At 49.1% G+C, this 11,570-nt stretch overlaps 1 protein-coding gene across 2 annotated transcripts in view; it reads right to left on the bottom strand.

The window, feature by feature from the left end:
• Positions 1-7,082: 7,082 nt before the first annotated feature.
• RNF24 (ring finger protein 24) overlaps positions 7,083-11,570 on the bottom strand; it is a 76,924-nt gene continuing 72,436 nt past the window's right edge. For both annotated transcript variants that reach the window (XM_028118633.2, XM_028118632.2), the window contains 2 exons: positions 8,267-8,346; positions 7,083-7,310 (listed from right to left, as the gene is read on the bottom strand). In XM_028118633.2, coding sequence (XP_027974434.1) covers positions 7,172-7,310; positions 8,267-8,346 — 219 coding nt within the window. In that variant the 3' untranslated portion in view covers positions 7,083-7,171. The remainder of the gene's footprint in view (positions 7,311-8,266; positions 8,347-11,570) is intronic.

Genomic DNA, 11,570 nt, shown 5'->3' with positions numbered 1-11,570 from the left:
CCCAGGCCCTCTCCGCTTGCTCCCCCTCCAGAGACGGTAGCCTGGTCCGTCAGCTGCGAGTTCCTGAGTGGAACAGACATTTCCTGGCCTCGTTGTCAGTTGTGGCGCAGAGTTCTGGCGGCTCCTGCCCGGCCCGCTGCCACTCCTCAGAGGACTCAGGTGCACCCCGGCCCCCTAAGGGCCGGCAGCTCTGGGCGCGGATTTCTCAGGTAGTGGCCCCTCCCAGCCGCTGCCGCCTTCCCCTCTCACCGCGGAGTGTCCCTAAGGCCATCCCTGCACATTCTCGTCCCTGAGCCTGAGCCCAGTTTACGACCACTTCACTCCCTCCGGCTTGTGAGCTTGTGAGATGCGTGTAAGTAAACTCCCCTCTCCAGGCGCCACTGCCCTGTCCCGGCCATGTCCCTCCGGTCGGCCCACCGTGAGGGGGCCCGAGGGGCTCCCCCCCACAGGCAGTGTCTGTCGGGGGAGGGGTGGCCCAAACCAAGATGGGCGAGGAAGGCTCTTAGGGCCGAGTGCTGGCGCATGGTGGCTGGCGAGGGGGGCGGGAGTCCCGGTGAGGGGATCCAGGCTTGTTGGGGAGGCTTGGTTTTGGACTGTGTGATTCTGATACCAAAAAGGCAGCGGGGTATTTTAATGGGAGATTTCAGACCCGAGAGGGGTGTGTATCTAGGTGGGAATTTAGTGCGTATGCAGGTAGAGTGTTTAGAACCGTTACAAGGTGGGCAGAGAAGGAAAGGCTGCAAAGTGGCCCAGTGGGGGCCGCAGAGGAGGAGTTCTCTGGCACCTGCATTCAGAGGAGGTTTAGGAAGTGGTCCAGATGGCCTTGAGGGGAGCACTTTTCCTCCAAGCTGTGGGGCCAGAGCTGAGCTGCAGGGGTCCCAGTGAGGGGTGGTGAGAAGAAATGGCAGTTGCCACAGGGTGACTTTGGACCGAGAGATGTTTTTTTCTTCTAACAAACAGAATAGTTGGTATTTCCAAGCCTGAGGTGTAGCTAGAAGGGTGGGGTGGGGCCAGTTCCCCCACCTCAACCCCCTCCCCCAGCACTGCTGTCCGCATGGGTGAGACCACTGGTGTGTCTAGCCTCACTGTGACCTGGTGCTCCAGTCCGCACCCTTGACCCCGCACCCCACCCCACGGGAGGGTGCAGGCTGAAAGCTCGCCTTCATCACCGTCCCATGTTGACCAGCCAGCTCACTTTGATCAGAGCCACACACCTTGACTTTCCAACTCTTGCTACACAGGCTGAAGTGGGGTGTAGGTCGTGACCTCAGGCCCCTCTAAATTACAGGGTGCATACTCAACACATTATTTTCAAAACCTGTTTATTTACATTTGTTTACTTCAATTACATGCATGTTTTGTTTTGAAAACAGGAGTAATTAGCCCAAAATGCATTAAAATTTTAAAATAGCAATTAAATATACAAAAATATAGCTTACAAAAACTGCGAATGTTTAAAAATATTCTGCTGCAGAATTCTTAGTGTACAAACACGTCTATGAAACCTGAGGCTCAGCATTTCATAAACCTTTTTTTTGAGGGAATTATACAAGATCTAGTGAATAAAACCCAGAGGGGCTAAATAAACTACAGGATTTAAACTACCCCATTCCTGGCAAGGATGTCAAGAAACGCAGAGACGACAGTATCAGGAACACTCTTGGAAGACCAGGCCCTCGCCAAGAGACTTCCCTAATCTTGGCCCTGCCTGCTCTGGCAGGGCCTGTGAGGGAAGGGGCACATGGAAGGACAGTGCAGCTGGCCCTAGATGCAGGTCCCCCAGGCTTGTACTGGCACGGGGAGCAGAAAGGAGTTTCATCAAACTACAGACAGGTCCCTTCACACTGGTGGGGACCACATTCGAGGTCCATGTCCCTGAAGCAGGGTGGGTGTTCTCCCTGACCCGAGAGCCACAGAAGTGAGTACTAGGTTGGTAAGCCAAGGGTGCGATGCTTGGTCTAAAAGTGGAACAAAACTATTTGCATCTTGCAACAAGTTGGGCTCTTAAAGGGGAACAAACTGAACGAGCCCCATTTTTCTCCTGTTTTTCTCACTCAAATGGAAGCACATTCCATGGCATATGGGATCTTTCGTTCGTCTTATCTACTAAAGAACCATTTCCAGTTTTGAACTGCAGATTTCACCAGAATTTAGACATTGTAAATTGAGACACATTCATCTCTTTTACTTAAAATTCATAATAGCCAATGCGGAAGACATTCTAACCCAGAACAAGATACTCAAGTAACAGAAAGTGGCTTTTCACATACAATTCCTTTCAAGTTTCAGGTTAGGGGCCCAAGCTGCACTTTTAATCCAAGGGAAGAAGGCAGGACGCCAGGGAGGTTGGCAAGGACCAAGGCAGGAGTCCATGCCCCTCCCCGCAGAGCTGCCTGGAGGAAGCAACTCTATCTCCTGCAGGGGCAAAAATGGACTTAAGACCTTTTTTTTTTTCTTCAAAGAAAAGATGACTAGTGGAGTAATTTCTATTGTCAAATGGAGAAAATTCTGTGGGAAACATTTTCTTTTTAATGTGTGCATAAACTGGGGCGGGAAAGGGAGCAGAGTGCATGACCTTGAATAGGACACTGAAGTGTGTGTATCTATGGTTAATTTGGAGGAGACTGCCCATCTACCTGGTTAGTATCATCTGAGACATCACCCCCCACCCCCGCCCAAGGCTGCCTCAGGCTTCAGTTGCTGCTGCTTCTCAAACCCTGCCTCAAAAAAACAAAGGAGCTTGCCTAAGAAATCATGGCAGTTGTAGCCAGACATGACCCTGTCAGATGGGGTTTGGTGGGGGTGGGGGCAGCTTGTCCAGGCCCTGCAAAGGCTGCTGGACCTGGACCAGAGGCCTGCATTGCTGCTGTCAGCAACAGAGCAGAACCTGCTCTTGAGTGTCCTCTGTCACAGGCCAGAAAGACAGTCTGGAAACTGGTTGTGCTCGCATATTATCTGAGCATCTGTGTGGTAAGGGCCACGGAGGGATTGCTGTTTCTGCTTTGTATGGAAAACTAGAATTCCAGTATGCTGCAATCAATAAAAAAATGCCTTATTCAAAAAGGAATGTGATTGCAAAGACATCCCCCAATTATGGGCTCACCTTTTACAGATACTCTGCCTTCTGGGATGGCTCTTCCCCCATGAATAGGAATGCTCCTTGGATATACTTGTATAAGTTAAAAAAAAAAAAAATTATGTACACACACAAGCACACATACGCGTGCGTATTTACCTGTATATGCATAAATGGTCACTGGAAGGATCTACCTGGAACAAACTAAGAGTGGGAGTTCAAGAGCTGATAAAGTTGGGCTTGCCAGGTCAGGGATGCAAGGAAGACTTTATGGAACTACGCGAAGGGATTACCTACTCAAAAACTTGAGTAGCACTCAGGGAGCACAATGGGCAAAGGTACATGGTACCTGGAAGTGACTAGGGAGGATCATGAGAGGCAAAGGAAGGGACCCAGGCAAACCCAGACCCCAGGGGCAGCCCCTGTCCCTCAGGAGGCTCCTGCTGAGGTTTTGTTGCTTACCTGAACTACAGAAGAGCCCCACGTGACCTGCATAATGATGCTGCCTATAATCAGGAGCTTCCATGACCCCAGGCCTACTGCCCACCAGACTTTGGACATGGCTGGTCCACACAAGAACCAGCAAAGATGTTACAGTTCTTAGGTGGTAGATAAGGGAACCAGCTTTGAGAGGCTAAGTTGCATAAAGACACATGGCTGGTGAATGGCAAGGGGTGATTTCAAATCACTCTGAGCACTTTTTCTGTCCTGAGCTCTAGGGATGCCTCCCTGTGTTCATTTTGTAATTCTCAGCCTTTCAGAAAATTACTACAGTTGTTCAGAATAGCTTAGCAGAGCAGGACCAGGCCATGGAGGTGACAGGCTTTGAAGTGGGGCTGTGGAAAGGGGCAAATCATTCTGATGGGCCCAAGGGACTTGGCACTGGGGCAAAGGATCTGCATTTGTCAAGACATCAAGAACAAGCTATCTGGCAATGATGGGTGATTCCCTGTATTCTTCCCCCCAGACTTGCCATGGGCCATCTGCTCCCATCTGGCCATTTTGGTCTTGTCCTCTCCCTGCCTCGGTGGGCACAGACTAGAAGGACCTTACCTGCTAGGAATAGGCCCAACCAAATCACACTGTGGCAAAGGAAAGCAGCAGAGGACAGTATCATGCCTACTCATTCAGGAATCAAGTCAGGCTGGTTTTGTTCCCTGTTCCCTGCTTCTGAAGCCAGCTGAGTTCAGCTGTACCCCTAGCAATAACTAGATAATGATGCAGCCACCCATGGAGTTCAGTTGGGGCTGAGTTATGTTCTTTTAACCTACAGCATACAAGTAACATCCAATCTTTGAGCTGCTTAAGACACATTAAGAGAAAGTAAAAAACTGCCATGTCATCAGCCAGTGGCCCAAAAGCAGACAGACCAAAAACCCTATGTGTTTACAGATTAACAAAAAGTCACCAACAAGACAGATGTGGCCAAGGTGGCCTCACTCTAAGGTGTAAGCCTGTGCCAAGAATATTAGGGGATCCTTAACTCATTCTTTAAAAAGGTCCAGATGGAGATTGAACCTTGTCCACAGAAAGCTGTTTTACCCAGAGTTAAAGGAAGATGTGAGTGAAGCGCAGGCCACGGGCAGTCACGGCAGCACGGCAGAGAGTGCTGGAGGAGAACCCGGGCGCGGGGAGCAAGTCCATTCAGGCTGTGTCGCTGAGAGTCGCAGGAACTACTGTGTGTGGCCCTGGCCAAGCTGCAGTGCGACAGGAGCCAAGAAATGAGCTCAAGCAGAGGGAACATGTTCCCCGCCCAGCCCCACCCTGGCAGAAGAGCTGCGTTTACCAAGGCCTCCGCACTCAACGGGTGTCAAGGTCACATTGGCAGTACCTCGTGCGGGTTGGAGCCCGGTGGAGGGCGCACAGCATTCTTGAGCTTTCCTCTAACGGCCGGAGCTACGCACCAACCCTGTCAACCTGCGCTTCCTGCAATACAGGAAACAAACTCCTCTACCTCCCTGCACATACAGGGACTTGTGGGTGCCTCATACTGACGCACAGGGACAGAAAAAGGCCGCAACTGATCAGTTAGAATCCTGCTTGAAGCTGTGAGCTGAAATCATTTGCGGTTTAGCGCACGAGAACTCCTCCTCTGAGGGGAAAAATTCTCTTTCCTGTTTGAACCCCACAATGACAAGGTGAGATCTGTCCCAAGGCCATTCCATGGGAAATGGTGGGTGTTGGCCGCTAATGAGGCTAGTCCAGGCTTATTTCCGACACGGTCGCTGGAAACCTTTCACTGTAAACGGGGTGCTTTGCAGCATTAAGCTCCATTGTGCTACCAACACAGAACGCAGAAACGATGAGAGGAGGAATGCACGAAAAGTTCTTTTCAAGGATGCCCAACAGGCTAAGGCTTTCATATAAAAATATCCCACACTTCCTTGCCCTGTTTAAGCAGCAGCCAGTTGGCGTGCCATGAATAGGTCACACGGAGGAAACAGCCAATTCTGACCAACTGGATTTGTAATTTTCCAAGTTGGATTCTGCCCAGCACTTTCCTAGGCTAGTGGGAATTTTCCTCCTCCTCTGGCCTCAGCCACCTGAGCCAAGGACAGGTTCCCTCTCCCGTTCTAAGATGGTAGAGGCTAGATTCCAGAAAAAATCCCTGGAGACATGCTGTGAACAGAGTAGCAAAGCTTCCTCCATCCGCTCTCCATACGATGCGGACCACATTTCCAATGAGAAACTGTCCCCCTCACCTGTGGAATGCGGCAGAGCTGTTGACAAGGAGTCCACCCTATGACAGAAGGAGGGCTGTGGAAAAGAACTTTCTATCTGACCCAAAGCCACTTCAGATAGCTAATTTGTACAGTATTCGTGAACCCAAATGGATGGAGTCATTTCTAGAAAAGTTGGACAGAAGAGCTAAAGAGCAGCATGCATTTCTCTCCTATAAAGACACTTTCAGTTACTGAAGTCTGAAGAGTGAGGCACACACCAGCGGGTGAAGAGCGCTGCAGTGGCTTCCTGACACTACTTACAATTTCAAGTGGATCCCTGGCTTCACAATTACATAATTACATAAGGATCTTATTTGAGATGCTTTAAATTGTTAAAATGTCGACAGGCATTTTCTCTTAAGTAGAAACAGGGTCAGAGGGAAGAGAACAGGAAAGGAGGGGGGAGAGGAAAGGGGGTCAACATCCTCTCATCTCAGCAGGGCCAGGAGGACTGGCCATTCTCAGGAAGGAGCTCCCCTTGGGAGCTTACCAAGGCAGTGGGCTGAGACTAGCAGCTGTGCTGGAAGCACAGTGCATGTGGGGGTGTGGGCAGTACCCTCACACAGGAACAGCATGGGCTCAGAGGCCCGCCCCTGGCTCGGGCTCCTGATGGGCAGCTTGGCCGGGCCTCACTGGGGAGTCAGGGGGTAGAGAAGAGGAAATGGCTTCTGACCAGGCCTTTCCAAGTGCATCTAATGTTTTTAGATGATTTGATAAGCAAGTGTCGTGAACTTGAGGGAGAAGGGGTGGCAAGGGGCACTGCTGCTCTGTGGTAACCAAAGCCCTTGGGTTCCAAGATGACCTTATCAAAGGAACATAATGTGAAAAGCCTTGTTGGCACTGCCTCACCAATCACTGGCAACCAGTCGTGCTTCAGCTGAGGTAACGGCTGGTTTTACTTGGCTGGGGCTGCCGGGAGGGTCTGCTGCTGCAAAGGCATGCACGGTCTGCATAGAAGCTCATCTGTCCGCAGGGTGGGGGGCAGGGGTGGCTTTAAAGACCTGCCCTCAGTTCCCTTCTCTAACAGTTCTGTTTATCTTCCCTTCTGCTTGATAAAGATTCACCTTGATACGGAGATAAGTATCTGGGAGACAGAGTAATGGCATCAGCAAGAGACCCTCATGAAATTTCTTGAACATAACCGGAAGGCTCATCTGTCATCCACTCCTCTTGGCATGGGGTAGTGGCAGCGTGCTTTGGTTGTCACAAGACCCAGAAGTCTGGGTTTCCAGCTTAGCTGGCCCGAGTTCTTCATGAGGCAAAGGAAGTGGCAGCTGGTGCCCCAGGTAGAGCAGCCAACACAGAGACCGCTTGTGTTCCTCCTGGCTCCACATGGACGTCGGATCCCGCAGCAGTTTGATCCTTGGGGGACCTATACAATGTTCTCTGCCCCAGGGAGGGGCCCCTGTGGGGGTCCACGGTCCTGCTTACTGTGCAGCTGGGCCAGCTGCAGAACTGGCATGTTGCACAGCGGACACACCTTCCGAACCTCCAGCCACTTAATAAGGCACCTGCAAAGCAAGACAACACAGGAGGAAGCAGTCAGTCGTGTGCTTGTGGAGCCTCCTGCCCACGGGCCTCATGGGTTGACCACCTCTGTCCCTCATAGCCAGGGGCCTGTGTGAACACTCCGGTCCCAAACAGCTCCACCAGCAGGCGGACCAGAGCCTCTAGTCTTCCAAAAGGTGATACTAAGAAACCACAGTCAGTATGCTCTATCTTCAAATTATCCGTGACGTGTTAATGAAGTACACTGAGGACGATGGTGGGAAGTAGGAGAAATAAAAGTTTTTAATAGAAATAAAAACACAAAATTGTCAAGAGAAGAGGAAATACTAACATGTCTGCATGGGAGATGACCTCACTCTACCATTTACATTCATACTTTATTTTTATTTAAAAATAATGATGGTTTTCGGGCGCCTGGGTGGCTCAGTTGGTTGAGCGACTGCCTTCGGCTCAGGTCATGATCCTCGAGTCCCAGGATCGAGTCCCACATCGGGCTCCCTGCTCGGCGAGGAGCCTGCTTCTCCCTCTAATCCTCCCCCCTCTCATGTGCTCACTCTCTCTTTCTCGCTCTCTCAAATAAATAAATCTTTAAAAAAAATAATGATGGTTTTGATTAAAGTAAGTTTTTAGGAATAGAAGCTCTCATTGGAAAGTTTCGTTAAGTAGCTGTTTATAGCCTGGGCTCTAAGGATGTGTGGGCTTATCTGGCCGTCTGCCCAAAGTCCTGCCTGGTGGTCATGTTCCACCATCCTGATCCCTCCTAAGTGTCATGTGTGTACACACACACACACACACGCACACACACGCACACACACCTCACCCTTAGGGTGCGTTCTGCTTTCTGCATTACAGACCAATCATAAAGCTGTCAAGCTTGTCCGGCACTGCCCCAAGCCCATGAGTTACTTGACAGGCCTCAAACTCAGGTCCCTTTAAATAATTCCACACCAATACTCACTTTCTGTGGAAGGCATGCTTACATGGACAAATGCCCAACTCATCTCGAGGCTTGAAGTCTTCTAGACACACTGCACAGAGCTGAAAGACAAATTCACAGATGAGGCAAAGTGTCTGCTAAGTACTCTCTCGTAGGCCCCAAAGTCAAGTGCAGACCCCAGCCATTTGAAGGGACTTAGAAGGTCCCATGACTGCTTAAATGAAAGAAACAGGCTGGAATGGACCAGGTCTTCTGAAGAAGAGTCTCCTGCTCTTCCTGTCACATGTCTTCAAGATGGAGGGCAGACAGGAATAGACCGCAAAAGGCAGCTTCCTATACTTCAGTGCATCAGAAGAGTTTCACTTAGGTTTATTCTCAGTAGACAGGCTGAATATAATGCAATTTTCCTGTGGTGGGTGAGGGGCTGACTTTCCCAGGGAATGTCTGTTCAGCAGCACAGCCCCTAAGGGGGACGCCTCATGCCCTGGGGCAGGCCCTGGTGGCCTTCGGTTTTTCATGATGTAGAAACTATAAACCATGGCACAGCCTGCAGTAACATGCTTTTAGTTCCTGGGGCCCCTCGCTTTGGCACAGAATGTCCTGTCAGTGTCTTTGTCATATATAGAGTTATTCAAGAGTCACTGAAGTTAAACTTACGAAAATATACAGATGGGGCTAGGCTCACTCTCTGACAGGGGGCTAGGCTCCACAGCCTGGAAAGAGGCCTTCAGAGCCAGATGCTGGGTTCCAACCACTGCTTCTTGGGCACATACTAGTGCCCAGGGACATCAAGTATCATTGCATATACCCACTTTACAGATGAGAAAACAGAGGCTCAGAGCCATAACCAACCTTGGTGAGTAGCCGGGCCTGGCTGGGGACCCAGGTCCATGGCACTGATGTGCTGCTGTACTACTTGTCTCCTGCCCAAAGGTTAAACTTCCCCCTGCTTGCTTCCCTGTCCATCTCCAGGGATCCTGGTTCAACCATCACCATTTCTTGTCCATCCCATTGACATGACCTCCCTGTTGCCTGTATCTTAACCTGTAATATGTAACCCATTCTTCTTAGGTTATGTGACAGGACACGTGGCTCTTGGTGTCCTGTGGCCAGTGCTGTGAATGTTGGTTTTTCAGCATCCTTCTCTGGGAAGCTCTCGGGCTTGTGTATACAGCAGACAGGATCCTCACAGGAGGAGGAGGAAAATGGGTAATTGTCTTAGGTTCAGCACTACTGTGGAGACAGCAGGGGAGAAGGCAGGACAGTTAGCCTTGGCTCAGACACCGACTAGCTGTGGGACCTCTGCCATCATGATGCCTCTCAAGCTCTGTTTCTTCATCTGTAAAGTGGGGACACTACCTGCCCCAATGTCATCAGTTCAGACGAGGGGCAGGGCTGAGGAGGCAATAAGGCAGTCTACCAATACTAGTTGTTTTTATTTATGTTTACATTTCATGATGGGAACACTATTTTTAAGCCCATTTTTGACTTCTGGAGGAAGGCTGAGAACAAGCTGTGGGGAAAGATGGGAAACTAGCCGTTCCAGCCATGGGGGTGGTCTTTTTGGGCCTTAGCTTCCTGTCTGTAAAGGGGGATGATGTTCCTACCTCGTAGAGTATATGAACAGGCCCTTCTGCCCTTAAACACCAAGATTCCCTCCCAGCACAGGGAGGTAATGAGGGTCAGGACTGTTGGCTCTGCTTCTGGAGATTCAGTGTTGATCCTACCAAAGGACAGGAAGTTGGTCCAGCCACTCACTTTAATTTGCTTATTTTTCTAGGATCCAAGATTAGATTTGTGTAGCCTTTTCAAAAGGGAGTTATGATTAATGGTTATATAATGTGCTATTATGTTCTTAAACAAATTCTAAAACCCATGGTCACCTGAAAAAAAAGAAAGATAAATTCTGACATGTTAAGTGCCAAAGGTGACCAGAAGCCAAGGGCAGTCACAAAGAGAAAAGCCTTAGATCTGACTTCTCAGAAGTTCCATGAAGGGCCAAACTAATTTTACAACTTTACAGATCATATTTTGCAAATCAGCTTTACTTTCCAGTATTTCAACAAGATTGCTTCTCCAGTGTAACTTCCCATACCTTTACCTTTTTATTTATTTAATTTTTTAAAAGATTTTATTTATTTATTTGAGAGAGAGAATGAGAGAGAGAGAGCACATGAGAGGAGGGAGGGTCAGAGGGAGAAGCAGACTCCCTGCTGAGCAGGGAGCCCCATGTGGGACTTGATCCTGGAACTCCAGGATCATGACCTGAGCCGAAGGCAGTCGCTTACTGAGCCACCCAGGCGCCCTACCTTTACCTTTTTAAAAATGGAGATGTAATTCACATAATATTCACTGCTTTAAAGTATATAATTCAGCAATTTTTAGTGTATTCACAGAATTGTGCAACCATCACCACTATCTAATTCCAGAACATTTCATTCCCTGCCCCCAAAGCCCAAACCCATAAGCAGTCACTCCTCATTCCCCCTTCTTCCCAGGCCCTGGGAACCACTAATCAACTTTCTGTCTTGATGGATTTGTCTATTCTGGTCATTTCCAGAATGAAATGGAATCAAGAAATGGTATCTTACAATATGTGGTCTTTTTTGTCTGCCTTCTTCTACTTAGCACGATGCCTTCAAAGTTCATCCATGTTTTTATTCATTTTTATGGCTAAATAGTATTATATTTTTGTTTATTTAGGGCTAAATATATTATATATTTGTTTATTCATTCATATGTTGATGGCTACTTAGATTGTTTTTACCTTTTGGCTACTGTGAATAATGTTGCTCTAAACAAGTAATTGAGGGGCACCTGGGTGGCTCAGTCTGTTAAGCATCTGCCTTTGGCTCAGGTCATGATCCCAGGGTCCTGGGATGGAGTGCCACATCAGGCTCCCTGCTCAGTGGGGAGTCTGTTTCTCCCTCTGCCTGCCACTCCCTCTGCTTGTGCTCTTTCACGCTCTCGACAAATAAATAAAATCTTAAAAAAAAACAACAACACAGCAACAACAATAAACCGAACAAGTAATTGAGTTTTCAATTCTCTGGGTATATATCTAGGAGTAATTGTTAGATCATATGGTAACTCTATATTTAACATTTTTTTTAAAGATTTTATTGCAGAGACCGGCGGGGGGGTGTGGAGATAGCAAGAGAGAGCACAAGCAGTGGGGAGAGGGAGAAGCAGGCTCCCCGCTGAACAAGGAGCCTGACATGGGGCTCAATCCCAGGACCCTGGGATCACAACCAGAGCCGAAGGCAGACGCTTAACCGACTGAGCCACCCAGGTGCCCCAGTATTTAAACTTTTGTTTTCCAGAG

Source organism: Eumetopias jubatus, unplaced genomic scaffold (assembly GCF_037043125.1).
Source record: "Eumetopias jubatus isolate StellerSeaLion01/CBP00866 unplaced genomic scaffold, mEumJub1_p1.0 scaffold_9, whole genome shotgun sequence".
NCBI lineage: Eukaryota > Metazoa > Chordata > Mammalia > Carnivora > Otariidae > Eumetopias > Eumetopias jubatus.
Note: the sequence above shows the minus strand (reverse complement) of the source record. Positions and strands in the feature narration are given on the sequence as shown.